Source organism: Corapipo altera, unplaced genomic scaffold, assembly GCF_003945725.1.
Source record: "Corapipo altera isolate COAL_440 unplaced genomic scaffold, ASM394572v1 0, whole genome shotgun sequence".
Lineage (NCBI taxonomy): Eukaryota > Metazoa > Chordata > Aves > Passeriformes > Pipridae > Corapipo > Corapipo altera.
This window is the reverse complement of record NW_020884872.1, coordinates 39,388,019-39,407,546: the sequence shown is the minus strand read 5'-3', so window position 1 is coordinate 39,407,546 and position 19,528 is coordinate 39,388,019. Positions and strand designations below refer to the sequence as shown.

At 54.0% G+C, this 19,528-nt stretch overlaps 1 protein-coding gene across 1 annotated transcript; it reads right to left on the bottom strand.

Annotated features, from left to right (window-relative positions):
- Positions 1–5,247: 5,247 nt before the first annotated feature.
- ZIC5 (Zic family member 5) lies at positions 5,248–13,845 on the bottom strand. The gene is given in 4 exon segments (XM_027647227.1): positions 5,248–7,979; positions 12,389–13,271; positions 13,274–13,334; positions 13,336–13,845. Coding segments are annotated over 4 exon segments (1,743 nt in total). The 5' UTR covers positions 13,680–13,845; the 3' UTR covers positions 5,248–7,524.
- Between the last annotated feature and the right edge of the window lie 5,683 nt (positions 13,846–19,528).

Genomic DNA, 19,528 nt, shown 5'->3' with positions numbered 1-19,528 from the left:
AAAAAAAAGTAGAAGAAGACGAACAAAATCCGGCTATTGGGTTTCCTAGCTCCACGTTTAACTTTCCCCTCCTCGCCCCTCGGGCAGGGCAGAGCCGAAGTGACCCATTTCCCCCCCCTATCCCCCGCCACCTCCAATTAGGGGGGCCCCTAACCCGACCTCAGCTCTGAGTGCACTATGGGGGCAGTGGGTCCCCGCTGACCCCAGAGGGAACGGGGGCACACGCCCCTCCACACCTCCGAAGGATTCCTCTGCGCCTCCTTGCTTTTAACGCCCGGTACGTTTGGCAGGTTGCAAAGGAGTCGGGGAGAAAAGCGGAGCCGCCCCCCAATTTGCGCCCCCGCTGTTGGTATTTGCGGAGCGCGGAGGCGATACCCCCCACGGGCAGAGCCCCTCTCTGCCTCCAGTGTTTCCGAGGAGGGAGGGGCGAGCCGCTCCACCGCGGTTCGAGCTGCCCCCACGACGGCAGGGGCGCAGGGATTGGGCCCAGGAAGAGCTTCTCCTCGAAATGCGGGGTGGCTCAGTCCTCCCGGCAGAGAGGGGAGCGGCGAGTCTCTAAGTGCGAGAAGATAAATGCAGGGCGAGGCGCCCCGACGGATGTCCCCAAGCCTGTGTCCCCCCCCATTCCCATGGCTGCCGGGGGCTCTGCCATCTCCCACCCCGCTGCCCAGCGCACACTCGGGGCTGTCCCACACAGGGGGACGAACGCGTTTAGGGGGCCCGCCAAGGGAAGCGGCAGCATCTGCCTGCATGCGACCGGGGTACAGCCAGGAAGGTGCACAGGCACTTGCCACGGCTCCCCACGCAGGCATGCATGGGCTCGCACGCGGGGCTGCCGCGGGACTTGAGGCGGTTCCTCCTGTCCGCTTGCAGGATTTTGAAGAGGGCTGTTTGACGCGTGGTTTTACTTTCTTTTCTCTTTTTATTCCTTTTTTTTTTTCGTGGAAAACGACTAATTTGAAACAAATTAAGCTCGCCAGCGTCTTGTTTGCCAAACAGGCTGTTGGCAATGTGCAAACAGGCTTTCACCCCGGCGCCGTGCCCCCAATCTGCTCCCTGCTGCCCTGCTCCAGCCCTGGCCGCACATCCTCCTCCTCCTGCCCCTGCCCCGCCGCGCCTCCCCACCCCAGCCCGACAATACTGCTTGATTACTATCTCCCCTTTGCCCTTAATGCACGATCCGGGTTTCTCTTCAGCCTCGAAATAAGAAGTGACACATGCACCACTAAACCAACGTGTGGGGAAAGCCCGCAGTTGAGAGCGGCTATTGACGGGAACGCTGCAAAGAGACAAAGCTGGGGGCTAGTGGAATCAGATGCAGCCCTTAATTAACACCATCTTAAATAGTCCAACAGGCACTGAAGACAAAGTTGAAGAAAGACTTTAAGGCTGAGTGCCCCTCGACAAGTTCTTTTTTTTTCCTCGTGTCATTCAATATTTAATGCACTGTGCTTGTAATGCTACTACTGGTGCTCCTTTCTCAGCAAGTACATTATTTTTTCACGGTGCCCATGGCCAGGGAAAACCCTTTAGGCAAAGAAAATCAAAATGTTTGTTGTTTTGGATGACTTATAACTCTTGTTTAACACAAGCACTTTCAAGAAAGTATAACAGGCGCAGCCTCTAAAGCAAACAACGAAATCCTTGTGACAGAGTCGGACACAAAAAGCACATTGTGTTATGGACTATCCCTTTTCTCTCCTGCTAGATGGGTGCCTGTCTGAGGCTGAACACCACGATGCCATTTTACTTTTGAACTATTGTTTTTGAGTTATCCCATGTGGTCAAAAGGAGAAGAAGGGAGGTTGTTTCCAAGCTCATAAGACAAACGAGTTGCCTTTCACTGAACTACGCCAGAGCTCCTTTAAAACGAGGTTTAAATGTCACCTCCATGTTTTTAATGGACGCAGGGCTTCAGGGGCGACCCTTCAAAGCGCCTTCGTAATAAACGACCCTTATTAAATATGTCTCTGCCTGGGAAAATCACTTGGTAGACTAGAAAAAAGGGGGAGCGGGGGTGGGGGAAGGAGAGACACGGTGCTGCCGGAGAAGCTCGCCGCCCCCCTGCTCCCGCCGGGGCCGGGACCGAGCGGAGGACGGTCCCGCTCCGGGTGCTCTGCCACCGGGCGGGGCGGGCCGGGCCGGGGTGGGGGGGGGCCGGGGGCTGGAGGGGTGGGAAGTGTTGTTACACGGATTCATTGGCCTCTCCCCCTCCTCCCAAACCCTCTTTTTTCCCTCCGTCCCCCGCACCCCCCAAAATAAGAGACTGAGTGAAAGGTTGGGGTGTTTTCCTCCTGACTTTATTTTGTCCTCAGGAGAGCGGCGTCTGCGAGTCTGAGCTGCGAAGTTACTGATTTGCAGGCTGCATGTTAAGGCAGCCCATGTAAGTAATTTCTGCGGGCATCCCGGCAAAGGAGAACAAATCGTTGACAAAGGCGAGCCCTTTCAATTCAGCAGCGTCGTTAGGGAAACCAAAAAGTATTCTTCCTATAATAAGTTCCACTTCAAAGGATTTCTCATTCAACGGTGACTGCTTCGCACTTTTATTAAGTCCGGGCTTTTTCACTTGGCGGAATCATCTGTTTGGTTATTTTTCATCGTGTTTATTTTTCACCATTCACACAGTACTTGTATTAAATAAACAAAGAACAATCGCTCTGCAAATAAAAGTGCTTAGGTGGGAGGAAAAAAAAAAAGAGGGAGAGAGAAGACAAGAAGAGCTGGAGATGGAGCTTCTTCGCCGCTTATTTGTTTGTTTATCTGCTGAAGTTGGGAGGGGGTCCTAAAAAAAAGGGGGAGGGGAGGGGGTGTTGGGAGAGAGGCCAAAAAATATGAGACGTTCTGATGAAGTGAAAATTGACTGCGCTAACACGGCATGAAACTAAAGGTCAATGCAACTGTATCTTAATAGAGTGTCTCGAATCGAGGTGGACTATTTTAAATGCAGCTTGCTTTTGCTGCGCTCATTGCCATAGCAATCCTAACGCTCCATGTTGATGTACCATAAAAGCAGTAGTTTGAATTTCAAAGAACCTGCCTTTGAACTTCTCCCTGCCTGATTAGGCACTTGCGTGGTGTGTGTGTGAATGCGGGAGCGTGGTTGTGTGTGCTGGCGGTACGCGGGATGCGGGGGGGAGCTGGGGCAGCGCCCCGCCGGCGTTTGGGTGTCCGAGCCAGGGGGGAGCGTCTCTGTCCCTGTGTGAGTTCAGTGTGTGTGCCAGCACACTCCCTGCCTGATCCCTCCCGGTCCGCTCTACCTGGAAATATTTTTCCGATGGGGGAGGGGAAGGGGAAAAGTGCGTGACAGTCCATCCTTCCCAGCACTTCACAACTCCCTGACGACATCCCTAGAAGCACGAAACACGCGGAGAAAAACGCTAAAAATCCTTGGTTCTCCCACCACCCACCTCTTGTAAGGCAAAGAAAAAGCCTATCCCGGCCTCGCTGCGTCCCGCACCCTGCCCGTGGAGGGTGCGTTCAGGGGCGCTGCCCCGTGGCTCTCCGCCGAGAACTCCCCCGCTTATCCAAATCCACAGCTCCCCTCCCCGCAATGCCATTTCCCACACTCCCGAAATTTCTTAGCCCCTTCAAACTTCGCGACCGCCGCTCTCGCCTTTAAAGGGCCGAGCGCCAGCAATAGTGTGTGGCGAGATGTCTCCCAGCCGCGACTACAAAGGTAGATGATTTAAACAGTGTTTGCTAGGACCACGTTTCGCCTAGGAAAAGATGAAGTCTTTGATGATGGCCAACTCGGTGTCAATAAGTGGCTTTCTTTGAGCCATATTCAGATGGGAACGTCTTGCTTGCCAATTGCCATAGAAATCCTAACACACCATGAAGATTGTCCAAGCGCCAAGCCTTCCGTTCTGGGCTAAATTACTTTGAAGTGGGGCAGGACGTGCACTGGTCAATGTTAACTCTATAGGGCGGGCAAGGAACACTAGGAGAGGGAGATTGGAGGGGGGGAAGCAGAAAATAAGAAGGGGAAACTTGTTTTAGACACTCTATACAAGGTTCTGCTCATTGTCAGATATCTTTTATCTTTTATATTTCCCATGAATGATTCATGTCTCGGTGGCTTTGTGTCGCCTTCCTTTTCACAAGAAACTTCATTAGGGAGCTATAAGTTTTCCCATTGATTGGAGCCCTCATTTATGAGTGTTTTTCTGCTTCGTATGTTGGTTATTGTCATTCTGCTTGAAACAACTCTTTGCAACCTGTTTCACCTTTACCACATTTAACAAAACTGACTTAAAAAACACTCTAACCTTTTGGTGAAACTGTTCTTGACATTTTGACCAGTCATTTTCGAGCACTGGTAAATTACAGGACGGGGAGTGCGATCACCCTGGGCTAGTTTTATTTAATTGGTTTTATTTTTAAAAATTAAAAAATACTCCTGAAGGATGCTGACACACAATTCTGTCTGGATTTTTTCATGCGTTTCTTGCAGTTTTCCTCTCTAGGAACAAGAAACCTGTGTCCTTGCTCCTCAGCTCCAAAAAACTACTTTTTTTTTTTTTTTCTCCTTCATTCCAGTGATCTCCTGGCATTATTTCTTGCCTGACCTGACTCTCTTTCAGAATCATGTTCTGGCATACCGTTTTGCTTCTGTGTCTACTACTGAAGAGTAATGCTATTTAACTCACAAGTATCTGAGAGAGGAGACTGCCAGGAACATCTCTTTTCTTTTTTTTTTTTTTTAATTCCCAACAGAAATACTAAAATTTTAATTGATTTGATTTGATACTCTGATTAGCTGTCCTTGAGAGAAATGAAGAATGTCGTGTGAATGAATGTCAGACTTTGTCTGTGTCTTATCTGTCTGTCTATCCCTCTCTTTCCCCTGTGCCCGGGAAGCCAGCAGCAGATCACCAACTGCTCCATCATGAGAAGGCACCCCCCCAATCCCGTGCCCCCATGTCCCCACCCTTAGCCCGGCTCAGAGGCAAACCCCCCAGGAGCAAGGCCTGCAGCCGCGGGGGGGGACGCAGGGGTGGCTCGGCCCAGAGCATCCCTCCTCTACCTGGCTGCAAACCCAACCGTAAATCCAAAGGAGAACCGTATTTACTCACACGTTTCTCTGCGGAAAGCCAGGGTATCTCAGCCACCCCTAAAATCTCCCGGTGCTGCTCCTGCTGCGCTATGAGGCTATGGCTATATCTGACTCTACCTACTGACCCTCGGGGGGAAAAGGGAATGTTTTGGTCTGTCTCTGCCCCTCGTCTGTCAGTAAGGCACATGCAATACATAGGAATAATATTTTTATTCATTTGCATGATAATTTTTTTTTTTTTGCTTTTTATGGGGTTTACAGAGATGAAAAATTTTAAATTAGCATTTTTTATTTAGGAGGTATCATGTGTCATAAAATTGTTGGGGAATTGTGTAACCCTACGTGTAGCAAGTACATAAAAATAGTGATATATCCCCCCGAGCCACAGTTTATAAACCCTGCCATGTCGTAATGTATAGTGCAATCTGTTGTTAAAAAAATGCATAAATTAAAAAGTTCGTTTATAAATCAGCACCAATATATCTCTAATAAGATTACATTACATAAATTATTCTTTAAAAAGTCCATACCTTCCTTTATTATTTTCTATTTATTCAAATGGGCTTTGAAAAACGAATAAAAAGCAAATCGAATGAACTTTAAAAAATTATTTTCTATTCAAGTTTTCTGTTTGTTTTTAAAGTAACATCTGCTTCTTTAGATCCAACACAACAATATGAAGACAACGTTTAAAGGCTTCCAGAGTGACAGCACCATGCACTGTACTAATAATATAATATCTCTATGAACTATACATATATATATCAGCACCAACACACCGCACGGAGCACATGCAGGAAGAGTCTGTTTCACATTACATCAGTCATTCAAGTAAGCTGAAAAATATAATTTTTTTTGTTTTTTTTACAAACCACAGTATCATAAACAACAATCTATCACCAAAATTAATAAGAAAATTCTTTGGTGTGCTCTGTACTGTTCCAGGGGAGGAAAAAAAAAAAAAAAGAAAGAAAAAGGGTGATGTCAGAAAATAAATTAATTCGACTGTACAAAATAATCGCTTTCACATACACGTTATTAACAATGACAAGACGACATCTACCATTCACGGCACACAAAACACATTTCCACGAGCCCTGGGGGAGGGGAGGGAGGCTGCCGCTTCTCCTCTCAGGGTCTCTGAGGAGGAATTAGTGCTCTTTACTTCATTTGCGCCCTGCTCCTGGCTCCTGACGGACGGGGGGACAGGCCGGGGTGTCCCCCGCGCCCCGCAGCCCCTCGGCCGCTGGGCTGGGCAGTTGGGGGGTGGGGGGCGGTTGGCACCCCGACGGCAGCCTGCTTCCCCACCCCTTGCTTCTTTCCCAGCAGCTCCTGTCCCCTCCTACCAGGTGACTCTGCCGAGCCACTTCGGGGGGATGGTGAAAAGCGCGCAGGCATCGGCTCGGTTGGAGAGAGGAAATAATATAGATAAAAATAATAATAAAAAGACAATCCCTCTGTCCCTGCCCCCTACTCCAGGACTCTCTGGGCCTGGGGGGCTGCTCCCCTTCTCAATCCCTGAAGGGGCTGGAGGGAGGATGAGACAAAGTCTTTCTCTGCGAGACAAACTTTAAAAAACAATAATAACCAGAGTAATAATAATACCAAGCCCGAGAAAAGGGAAATTCGCTGTCAGTTTTCATGTTTAAAAAAAAATATATCCAAAATGTATCACAGTATCACAGTTGTCAGATAGCAGCGGGTTTCTCTTATTCTCTGGCTGCATTTTAGGAGCCATACACGTACAAACTATGGAGGAGTGATAAAGGAGTCCTGCATCTTTTGTCTTTCCTTCCCTAAATCGTTAGGGCTAAGGGAGAAAGAAAGAAGTCTGGAGAGAAAACGCTGGGTGCAGGTGGGACCCACTGACTCGGGAGAGAAACCATCAATTACAAAGGAGCTGAACTTCAAGAGGGGTAGGAAAATGCATTTATTTAATTTTATTTTAAGGGATGCATAACCTGTCCTCGATTGGCTGGATTTTAGCAGGTGCTGCTTTATAGTCAGGAGGCTGCTGCTGATCTGGGGCTTTATGGAGGCCAAAGAGGAGGCGCTGAGTGGCAGCTAAGGTATTTAAGAGCCACTCCAGAGAGAGGCTGGGCTCTGCCAGCTCGCAGCCTTCACCAGCAAACTCTTTTGATAAGAGAAGTGGGTACGGGCAGGATGGGAGAAGGATATCTCCCTTGGCACTGTCCCCCTGCACACCGTGCAGCGTGAGTGGCTGAGATGGCCCAGCCTGGCATTACAATGCTTTTTCTTACCAAAAGGGGAAAAAAAAAGGTCCAAGTCTCTTTAATTAAATTAGTTACCGTATAAACACCATAGGGTTTCGTACATGGAATAAATAGCGCGAGTCAAACCTGATGACACTTCCAGAGCAACCCCCCATGCCAGGCGGCTGTTGCAGCCCAGGTCACTGTGGTGGGGCTGGGGCCACCGGCGGCAGCTCGGCACGGCTCAGCACGGCCCTAGGGAGCAGTTCTGCCCCCCGAGGTCCTATGGGGCTCGTCCTCCTCGGAAGCCGGGGAGGTGTCGCGGCTGGAAGGGGTGCGGGGCCGGCGGGGAGCCCCCCCGGCCTGACAGACGTACCACTCGCTGAGGTTGGTGACCGGCGGGGACAGGGCGGCGGCGCGGCCGCGGGGCGCCTCGGCGGCCGGGTCGGCCTCGGGGGGCAGCGGGCCGTCGGGGGGCCCCGCCGCCGCATAGCCCTGTGAGCCTGGCGGCGGGGAGGGCGGCGGGGACTTGCAGTGGATCTTCATGTGCTTCCGCAGGGAGCTGGGGTGGGTGTAGGACTTGTCGCAGCCGCGAATCTTGCAGTAGTAGGGTTTGTCCGAGGTGTGGACGTGGGAGTGCTTCTTGCGGTCGCTGCTGTTGGCGAACTTCCTCTCGCAGCCGTCAAACTCGCACTTGAAAGGCTTCTCCCCTGCCGGGACACAGCAACGGCACCGTTACCGGCGGGCGGGGGCTCGGCCCTGTCCGCAGCCCGCCCGCCGCACCGCAGCCCCTCCGCAGCGCGGCCTCCGGGGACGAGCGGCAGGGCAAAGCTTCCCCTTCCCTCCTTCTCCTCCCCTTTTTCCTCCCCCCTCACGACAGTCGTGACATGCCCGAGGCTTCCGACCTCTTCCTCGTGTTTTGCTGCCTGTGACACGCTGCTGGCAGCCCCCAGACCCGATGCCCCGGGCTGGCGGCGGCAGGGCCCCCCCGGCCTTGTTTGCCCTCTGCGGCGCTCCCCTCGCACACGAGAAACCTTCATTACCGCTCTAATGACCGAGCCCAAACAAAACCTTTCAATGCCTTTGCCTGCGAGGGCTGGCGTTTGCCGGCAGCCTGGCTCGGCTGGCACATCTCCTGCGTAATCCGTTCCCAATGGGCACTGCGCTGGGGGAATAATTAGTTTGAGGGAAATAAAAGTAACACCTGTTTAAGCATCCCGATATAAAGACGAAGTACCCAGCAGCTCAGATTGAGAACCTGCAAGCTGGGGGGACCAACCCGAACACTGGAGATGAGGGCAGCAGACTGCTGTTACTGTAGCTGTTTACCTCGGACGAATTTGGAGCTAAAAATATCCGGATTCTCTGTTTTAAGTTTTACACACTGCTTAACAGTTAAAGGGGTTGTGAAAATCACACCCTCGTCTCCACACATAACGTACCCTGGAATATATGTGTTCTGGTACATATAGCCGTGTCCCTGACCGACCCTTCCCCATAGTTCCTGAATGGGGCTGGGTAAATGCCTACTGCTGGTTGACCAGAGGGAAAAAAAAAAAAAGTGGCCGAGCCCTGTACTGAAGTTTCTTACAGCAACTTTTTCTTCCCCTGCCATGCACACGTGAGTCTGAGACAGACCTGCACTGATAATCCTTGTCATGTCTATTGCAACTCTTGAATCGGTTTAGGAATGATTGATGTGTATTTTCAGATCCGTTTTGCTCTGAATTCTCAGAAATAACAACCCAACAGCTCTCTCGGTGGACATTTGCTCATTATCACCAAGCAATTTTTACTGCCCCTCACATTTGTAAAATCATATTGCGTTTAGCAAAATAACAATGGAGATAAGAAAACTATTTTTATTTTCCGAAGCTGTTTCTTGGCTGTCACTATAGAAACATACACCTCCACAGCCTATTTACGCATCAGTTTTTTCAATTAAAATCATCTCAGCCACCACCAATGTGGTAGCACTAGAAAGTGCAAGGTTATCTTTAAAAAAAAAAGGGAGAGGAGGAAAAAAGGAATTAAAATTGTACCTCGTGGGGTTTAAGTGCACAAAAACCCCTGCACACCCCCGAGACAAATTTCCAGTCACTTCGTTTGTTCATTAATTACTATTATCTTTTCTGGTAAAACAAAGTGAATCTACCAGAGGTTTTGCCTGGTTTCTATCTGTTTTACTCCAAGGATGCAGGCTCACACATCCTGCTGCTGGCAGTGCCCTGCAGAGCCCCAAGTCAAGCTGCCCTGAGATGCTCCGACCAGTCAGACCAAATTGCATCCACTCATTTGGGGCTTTAGGGAAGTGTCTTTCCACATGGGTTCACATGTGGCACCCTCACCAGTCTCCAGATCTCGATGATCCAATTCCCCATAAATCCAGGAGTGAGGAAGGTCCCAGTGTGTCCCCATTATGCTGACGAGGGAATAACGTCAGAGTTTAACTATTTGCAGGTGGTTTCAACCCAAGGAAGGGGGTGAGATGCCAGGTGCCATCCCGTAACTCCTCCTGGCAGTAGCAGTGCCGGTGGTGGGGAGGGACTCAGAAGGGGCTTGGGGTCACTTTTTTTAGAGGGTGGCAGGGTGTGGAAATCATCGGAAGGAAGCCTCATCTTCGGTGAGGGGGCAGCAAAGTTGCAGGAGGGAGGGTATCCCCATTTCTGTTAGGACACACCAGGGGTGGCAACAGCAATTTGTCCCCAAAATGGGAGAGTAGCTGCAGAGTGGGGTGTGCAGCTTCCAGGGTAATGCTTTTGAGGAAAAAGGACAAAACAAAAACAAAAAACAAGCAAGCAAACTCCTCCTGAATTTACCAACATACTCTTCTTCCTCCAAAATCACCAGAAACACATAAAATCTCCTAATGATACAATTATGGTGTTATTATTCCCACACACACACCCCTGAATGCCCATAATAAACAAATAGTTTGTAAATCTCTCCTGCTCCCAAGCTGCACATGACTAAATTAAAGTCGAGGAAGCAAAATTACAGCAATTAATCTGATAGGCATGGGCAGAAGGTTTGGGATCCCTTGTCCACTCAAAGGTTCTGCGTGGGGAAAGACTCATGACCTCTTTGTCCTCCCGTGGGCCTGAGCTCTCATCTTAGGTGGGCTGTTGCCCCAAGCCCCGAGGGCTACTGGGTTGTAACAACCCCTTCCTTCTGAGTGGATATAGCCTTTCCCCGTGGGCCCATGCATGGGCACCCTCCCATGGACTGCAAGCTGAAAACTCCAAATTTCCTTTGCAAGGGGCCATGTCCCACGCAGGGCCTCGGGCCAATGGTCAACCTCCGCTTAGAGCTGCAAACTGTGGCCAATACGTATTTGGGTTATTGGGGGGGGTGTCTTTTTCCCGCTGAATCTCTCTGACTGCTCCCAAGCCTCTCCCGGACTTGTTCCCACTTTCCCCCCCTCAGCCCCCTCCTTGGAGCTGAGATGGGTAAGGAATTGAGAAGTCTAGGAAAGTCTGCAGTGAAGTTTTGTTTTTCAAACCAAGGCAGATGGAGAAGGCTATAGATGACAAAACCACGGGCCTCCAGCACTTAACTCATCCCACGGTGCCATTAATACAACAAGAATAACAACAGAAAGTGTCAGACCCCCCAGGAGAAACCTTCCTCTCCCACCCGCGGCTCTGGGTGCAGAGCACCGGGCACCCTCAAGGCTCCACTGCTACCTACGGGCTCATGCCTGACATATTCTGCAGATAAAAATCTATAATCCTTTCAGCCATGGGCCATTTGGTTTCACATCAGAACAACACGTTGCACGGTCGCCGCTTTTCTCTTCCCGAGCAGCACACAATAAATCAAGAAAGCAATTACGGCAACTCCACTTCCTTAAGTATCCTCCGAGGAATAATATTTATCTGCCACTATAAATCCCGGCTTCGTTCGTTTTCGGCAGAGTTTTTACACCCAGATGGAAATGCGTATTTCGGGGGTGGCAACAAATGAGGAGAAAGTAAAAAAGAAAAAAAAAAAAAGAAAAAAAAAGAAGAAAAAAAAAAAGGAAGAAAAAAACCCCCAAAACAAACACAGAAAGAAAAAATATTCAAGGGCTCATACACAGCCCGAGCCTCTCCAGGGCATCTCCCCCGGGTGCCGCTTCGTCCTCCCGCAGCCCCGCCGGGCAGTCGGAACAACTTTGAAGTTTCCTTCTCACATCACCAAAGGGAGTGAAGCGTCCTCCGGTGAGAGCCTTCCCCCGCCTTGCTCCGTGCTCTCCGGCTCCGCGGACACCGCCGCAGGCGGGAGGAGCCCGGGCAGCACCAGCAGCCTCGGGACAGGGGTCAGTACCCGTACCCAGCGTCACGAGCAGCCCCGGCAGGGCCGCCGGCATCCCCAGCAGTTACGGCAGTATCGTTAGCTCAGGCAGGGGGTACCCCCGGCAGTATCGGTGGTCCCAGCAGAAGGGACAGCCCCGGAGCGAGGGTAGCCCCAGGAGCGGTGGTCACAGGGGCAGCCCGGTACCCCGGTGGTACCGGCAGCCCCGAGCGCTGCCGCCGCCCGCAGCGCAGGGGAACTGCGCCCCCAAGAGCCCCCGCGGCCCCATCTCGGCCGGGTGAAGCGTCCTCCATCCGGCTTCGTCCCGCCGGCAGAACCGGCAGGAAAAGCAGAATCGCCGTTCCTCGGCGCGGGGAGGGAGGTGGCAAAGCGGAGCGCTCCCTAGACACGGGGTGAGCCCCCCGGGGTGCCCTGGACAAGGGCGGAGGGAGCCGGGACGGGCGAGTGCTCGTCCTCTTCCCGCTCTTCCACAGGGGCTGTCGCTCATCTTCCCCCAGCTCTGCGTTATTTATTAATCGATGTATTTATCCGGTGGTGTCGGGATGTGGGGAGGTGGGTGGCGGAGGGGGTGGGGAGGGAGCTGCCCAAGGTGCAGGGGGGACTGGGGGGGGGGGGCGACGGGACACGTGTGTGCAGGGTAGAGGGGCCGGGTGCGTGTGCGTAGCTGTGTGTGCGTGGCCCGTGTGCTGCCGAATTACTTATTCATGAAAAAGTCACATGTCCGGCGGTGCGCAGGAGAGGAGGAAAAGAGGAGGAAAGGGGGGGGGGAAGAAGAAAGAAGGAAACCCTTGCAGGGGCGGGGGAGGGGGGAAGAACAACCTACCTGTATGAGTCCGCTTGTGGATCTTGAGGTTTTCCGAACGAGCGAAGACCTTCCCGCAGCCGGGGAAGGGGCAGGGGAAGGGCTTCTCTCCCGTGTGCACTCGGATGTGGTTGATGAGTTTGTATTTCGCTTTGAAGGGCTTGCCTTCGCGGGGACACTCCTCCCAGTAGCACACGTGGCTGCTCTGCTCGGGCCCGCCGACGTGCTCCACGGTGACATGGCTCACCAGCTCCTGCATCGTGCTGAAAGTTTTGGAGCAAGGCTTCCTACCGCCCGGTGGCGGCGGCGGAGGCGGCGGAGGCGGATCCCGGTCGATCCATTTGCAGATCAGCTCTTGCTTGATGGGCTGTCGCATGTACCGCAGGAAGGCCCCGGCCGCCGCCGCCGCCCCGACGTGGGCATGGTGGTGGTGGTGATGGTGGTGGTGGTGAGGATGGGGATGGTGCGGGTGCCCGTGGCCGGCCGCCGCCAGGTTGAGGTTGACGGAGCCGTAGCCTTGCAACGCCGAGGAGGAGGAGGAGGAGGCGGCGGCAGCCCCGTAGTGCGCCTCGGCGCGCCCGTAGAGCTCCCCGGCGGCGGCCGCCAGCCCCAGGCGCATCTGCCCGTTGAGCGGCGGGTGGCGGCCGGCGGGCGCGCCTTGCTCGCCGGCCGGCGGCGGCGGGAAGGCGGCGTGCGCCCCGTCGGCTGCGCCGTAGGTGCCCGCGGCCGAGATGAAGACGCCGTGGGGCGGCGGGTGCGGAAGGTGGGGGGAGCCGACGGGCGGGTGCTGCTCTCCCAGCGCCCCGTGCACGGCGGCGGCGGCGGGAAGCTCCCGCCGCAGGAGGAAGTCCCGGCCCGCCGCCCCCCCCGACGGGTATCCCGGGAGGGCGGCGGCGGGCGGCGCGTAGGCGGCGGCGGTGGTGGCGGCGGCGGTGGTGGCGGCGACGGTGGCGGCGGTGGTGGTGGCGGCGGGCGCGGCGAAGGCGGCGGCGGCGGCGGTGAGCGCCTCGGGTGTGAGCTTGAGGGCGGCGGGCTGCGCCATGTGCTCGGGTCCGAGCGGCGTGAGGGCGCCGCCGGGGTCGCCGCCCGCGTCCCCGGGGTGGAAGTGGGCCGCGTGGTGGGGGTGGACGTGGTGGTTCCCCAGCCCCGGGAAGCCTGTCATGTTCTGGTGAGGATGGGGCTGAGACGCTGCCAAATCCGCTAATCTCAGTGTCGGGTTCCTCTTGCTCAAAGGGGGCTCCATAACGACACAGCCAAGCCCATCTACGCTCGCTGTTGTTATTTTTTTCCCTTTACCCGCCTTCAAAAACATGTATATATTAAGCGGCTCTTTAACTTCTTTTGTCTGCGCTCCGAGCCCCGCGCATCCCTGGCCCCGCTCTGCCCGCCCGCGATTGGCAGAGCCCTCACCACACTCCGGCGGCGCGCTGGGGAATACGGCTCGGACACCGCGCCGGAGGGATTGGACGGATCTCGATGATTGGCAGCGGCCGGGGCCGCGCGATTGGCTTCCTTTCAGGCCGCGGGCGCAGCGGGGATCCGCCCCCGTCGCCCCCCGCGTCCCCCCCCCCCGCGCCGCCCCCCGAAGTTGCACTTGCAAAACTTCGCGCGGGGCCCGACGGGGCGCACCCGCCGCCTCCCCCCGCCGCCCCCCGCCGGCAGCACCGGGCAGCACCGGGCGGCAGCTGCCTCTGCTCCCCCGGCACCGGACGGGGCGCCCTGCTCGCAGGCGCCGCCGCGTTTACGTTTGCGGGGCCGTGGGGTTTCTCTGCTCGCCTGGAAGGAGCCCACGCGCGGGGCTGCTTCCCAGGTCCGCACTCGGTTTCTTTTTCTTTTTTTTTCTTTTTTTTTGGAGGGCCACTTCATTCGTGGTTGAGGCGGGAAAGCACCTTCATACAACGTACCAGCCCCACACCCACGCGAGGCCGAGGCTGTGTGTACTCACGCCTGAGGTAACACTAGGGGAAGGCAGCCAAAGTTTTCCTAAAAAGAAAACGGCGGGGGTTGGGATTCCTTTCCTTTAGAAAATAAACGAGTAAGCAGGGAGGGTAAGGAGGAGGGGGGCAAGTGGCACATGTTAGGGCCAAGTTTCGGGAGCCTGCGCTCGCCGCCTCTTTGGGGCTTCCTCCTTCCCGCAGCCCCTTGCCGCGGCGCCCCTTGACCCTCGGGGGGCCGCCAGCCGTACCCCAAGCAGCTGCCCCCACCTCAGCCTTAATTCTGCAACGCGAAATAGAGATGCAGCTGCCGCAGTGACACCGGCCCGGAGCATAAACGCCCCTCGACGCTTTGGGATGTAGGGGACAGAGGGGGGAGGTAGGATGGGAAATGGGGGAGTCTCCGCCTGGGGACTGTCAGCCCTGAGCTGCTGCCCTAGACGAAAAGGGAGGAAGAGTGGGAGCTCTCCTAAAAGGGGGCAGAGGTGGGGAACGGGCGGGGAAAGCGATGGGACCGCCCCTGGGGTGTGGGGTGTGGTAGTCCTCGAAAGTGGAGCTCTTTGTGGAGCGCCGAAGCTGCCCCGTCGACACAAAGGATGCTGTCGTTCGAGGGGGACGACTAGGCAGTGCCGGGATTTCCCTGCCGAGCCAAAAGGGGGAGAGGAGCATTGTCGTGAATTTTCTGTAGGACCGCGGGAGGAGAAGTAGCTTTTATTGATATATCATCTGCTTTCTTTAGGCTACTGGTCCCCCTGGGAATGCCTTGAGCTCCTGCTCTCCTTTGAAAGTGCAGGCAGGCTGCTTGCCTTTCCTTACCTATGAGGCAGTGAGGGACGCTCCTCTGCCACACCAGGAGAGGAAGAAGTGTGGGGGATGCCAGTGGACGCCCACACACACACCCTGGCCCTCCCCGGCAACCTAATCCCCTTGACCAAACCACATCTGCTCGTCTTGTCCGTTTCCCTGTGCCAAGCCACGTTTAAAGGATGCCCCGTGCTGGTCCGGCATTTCCTGGGCCAGGCTCCAGCACCCCCTCCTCCCTCCCTCCCACCGCTACTCACGCGAGGAAAACTCGCAGGATTTGGCCCACGGCTGCCGAAAGGGTGGGAGAGGCTATAGGGAATGCTCAAGGGGGAGCGAGACCTGCCGGTTCCCTCTTCTCTCTCCCCCCCCCAGAGCCAAACCGTTGTTCCCAGCTCTAGTGGCCACGGTGGGGGTTTCAGTGATTCTGCAAGGCAAGAAACGGGAAGAAATGATCCCCGGGTTTTAAAAGGGACTGCTTGATGGTTTTATTGCACAGTAAAAACTTCTCGCTAACTAGCCGTACGTCTGTATGGGTATTTATATACGTATGTTTTCTGTACGTCCGTCCAAACAGTGCCTTCCCTCCCTAAATTCTGGGCACGTGTCTGGACTGAGGTTCAGAATGGTTTGACAGGAGATGCTGTGGAGATGAAGAACAGCATCACGGCTCCTCATCCCTCTCCTGTTAAAAGCAGCGTGATATGTATCTGTCATCGATTTAATACGTCTTAACTCAAATATATCCCCCGATCAATTTCTTTTTATGAGAGGCTATAAAACAATGAAAATATTTTATAGGTGGCTAATAGGCAGCTGACCTGTGACTGTGGGGAGGGAGGGGTTGATCGAGACTCAGGTGGAAACTAGCCCATTTTTAGGACTGGCTGCAAACGCCAGAAAGCAAAGGTGACTGCCCGAGCCAGGACAATTTTGGACATTTCCATCTCCAAAAGTGCCATGAAGAATTTAAAGCCCATTGACTCACCGATACCAGCTCAGGCCCAGGCTGCTACAGCCCTCTGGACCTGCAACACAGGGAGGCGAGCTGTGCTATCCCCACAGCCCCCAAAAAACCGCGGCAGCGCCCGTCGGGGGTCGGAACGCACCCTGTTCCCGTGGCGGAGCCGGTTGCGGAACTCTCCCACAGTGCCCCGCTCGCCGGCAAATCTGCTAAGGGACATGGGGGGGGCTGCAGAGGCGGGGTGAAGCCTGGAAGCCTTCAGATTTGTTTCGTAAAGCTTCCTCTATAAACCGAACTCGGGCTGTCGGCTTTAGAAGGTATTTAACTAAAACGTTGTGCTGTGAGCTGCGTTATGTAAATGTATGCTAATGATCATGAACACATTTACAAACAATCGTCTTTAATGCACGTCTTATTGATAGTTAGGGAGCAGAGAGCAATATTTTATAACTTGTAAAGCATTCTTCTGGGAAAGCATTAGAAGGGGAGCACGATTGCCGCTTTCCTTGGCAAGACCTCCAATTCTCCCCCAAATCTGCTGAAAAAGCCTACCCTCCTCCCGACCCGTCGCGAGTGGCTTGCTTTGCTCCTGGGGCTGCCTTGCGGCATGGGGGAGCCCGTGGCGCGGTTCCCTCCGCGAACATGCTTGATTGGAGATGGATTCCGCCCGTACCAGGAGGGAGCACCCCGTGGGGACCGACACGGGCAGGGAGTAACCACGGTATCCTCCTCACCATCCCATCGGAGGAATAACATGGAGGCACTGGGACCTCGGGCGGGAGCGGGTGGCTGCCCAGGGGCACGAAAGGGAAAGAGAGAGCGATGTGGCAGTGAGACTCCACATCCCTCCTTTATTGAGGGGCTCAGCGGATGGATATTTTATACCCTTAAAAATTAAACTTCTCCTGAGCCAAATGTCGTCGCTCTGTGCACCCAAGTGGGAACCCGAGGGCTGGCACCCGGACACGAGTGGGTGCCGGCACCGTGCCCGACGTCGGGCTGCCGACGGCCGAGACCCACCGCATCTTTGGGACAGGGATTTACGAGTAAAAGTTTCGGAGCTGCTGTTTTGAGTGAGCGCCTCGCCAGGGAAAGAGGGATCCCTTCGGGGTTTGCTCAAATAGGGACAAAATAAGGAAAAAAAATTCCGTCCTTCAGTCTCTCTCTCTCTCTCTCTCTGTGTCTATCTGTCTATCTATCTATTTATCTTTCTATTTATCTATGCCTACAGAGAAAGAAAGAGATAAAGAGAGAGGCGGTCTCAGGAAACCCAGGCCAAATTTTGCTCTGATCTCTCTCTCCCCCTTCCCCTCTCTCTGTAGCTGAACGTCACCGTTGGAAGAAGCTGTTGAGATAAATCAAATAGTGACACTTTGACGGCTTTACTTGTATAAGCAATATGGTTACCATATGGCATTGTTATTTATGAATGACGGCATAAATTGTATTACAAAGTCCGTCGCCCTTTATTGGGACACTTCTTCCATGCCTCTAACGTTTATGTGGGCATCTCCAGATGGAAGAAGGTGCATATAATAAAGCCCGGCAGTGCGGCCGCAGACCCCATTTTGGGGGCGTTGCGCCGGGTCTACACTGGCTGCAGAATGAGGCGCGCAGCAGGGAAGGGCGCGGGGCGCGCGAAGTACGCGGCTCTGCGCGTCCCTCAGCCGCAGCTGGGCAGGGCAGAGGCACCGGCTGCCGCTCGGCCAAGGTTCCCGTCCTGGAAAAAAACGCTACACTGCTCCTCGCCCCCGCCGCCTCACGCCATTACTGCCGAGAGAGGGGTTTTATACGGCAACTTCTTTTATACATACATATATATAAGTGCAACTGAAGAAACAATAAATATTAATGGCATGAAAGCAGCGTGCTCTTTCCTCCTGCCCCTGCTCTGCCTAGCGTGGGTTTCTTTTGATTTTTTTTTTGTTGTTGTTTTGCTTTGGTTTGGGGGGTTTTTTTAAGAAGTATTTGAAGGTTACAGCTTTGGCTGAGATTTTCATTATTTCCCCTTTTTCTTTTACATTACACTGCCGGTAGAGCCTGACAAAGAACTTTTGTCCCGAAGTGTGTGTTTTACAGAGGGAGGCTACAGCACAACACATGTGGTCTTCACGGGTCATAGGTCGAACGGCCTAGAAGTGGCTCGAATCGGCACCATCAAAGGTAACCTGCAACTTAATATCCTGTTGATGAGCTTGTTGAATTTATGAGTGTCTGTGATACAGACAACGGTGCAAGTGATGCCGCTCGACTGGCCTCTTCTTCCCAGGCTACCGGCCAACCGCACGCCCCCTCGTCAGCCCGCACCTCATCCCTGTTACTCTGTGGGAAGGATGAATTTTGGGGGAAAGACCCTCTCTTCCCCCTTTCCCTATCCCTCCTTCCCCACGGTGAGTCCTTCAACTTCTTTTTCCCCGATGAGGCCGTCGCCAGCCACATCCTCCGCAGCCTGTGCCCCCACCGCGGTACCTACGGCTACCGAGGAGGGGGCGATGGAAGGAGGGGGCGCGGATACTCCCCAGAGGGCGCTGACACCTCCCGGGAAAAGGGGCTAGCAGGCGAAGACGGTATGTACAGTCCAGGGGAAGCAAGAAATTGCTTTCCCTCACCCCGACCCCCCCACTAGCTCTCTCCGTATCACCAGCCGGCAAGAAAAAGAGCAGAGCAGTTTTAAAGAGAATTTCGGAAAACTTACAAACACGTGAACGGTTTCCCGGGGAAGCCGACGTTTGCTCTTGCAGGTCTGGCACCTCCAGAAACCTGTTGAAAAACTTCTTTCAATAAACCGATTTAGCATCGACTTTGAGTGACCGCTTGCTTTCCTCCCTCGAAAGCTGCCGTAAGCCGCAGGCTGCGTTTGTGGCGGTGGCCCGACGAGAGAGTGCGGGGCTGGCTGCCGGTGCCTCTGCTCCCCCCCCTTCCTCCCTCGCTCCCTTCCCTTGTTACCCTGTGACATGGGGGAAAGAGGTTTTGCGGTTCAGAGGGAAATAAAGCACTTCTTAGGAGGGACGGCGACGTGACTTTGAACTTGGATCAGCTCCTCTGTTTCCTGCAGAGAGAGTAGGGCTGGAGCTCTGAAAGAATAGCAGAGCGCGGCCAGCCTACGGGGGCTCCGGCTGGAATTCACCGCGTCCCCCTGAAAGCGCCCCGGTGTCGGCGCCGCTGAGCGGGCAGAGCGAGGGGTGAGGGGAGGGGAGGCAGGAAAAGAAGGGAAGGAAAGAAAAAGGAGAGAAAGGAATAAAGAAAGACAATAAAGAAATAAGAGAGAAAGGAAAAGAAAGGGAGGGAAAGGAGAGGAAGGAAGGAAGGGAGGAAGGAAGGGAGGGAGGAAGGAAAAGAGAAGATGAGGGAAAATAAAGGAGGAAAGAGAGACAGGAAAAGAGGAGTAGAGAAAGAAAGAGAAAGAAAGAAAGAAAAAGAAAGAAAGAAAGAAAGAAAGAAAGAAAGAAAGAAAGAAAGAAA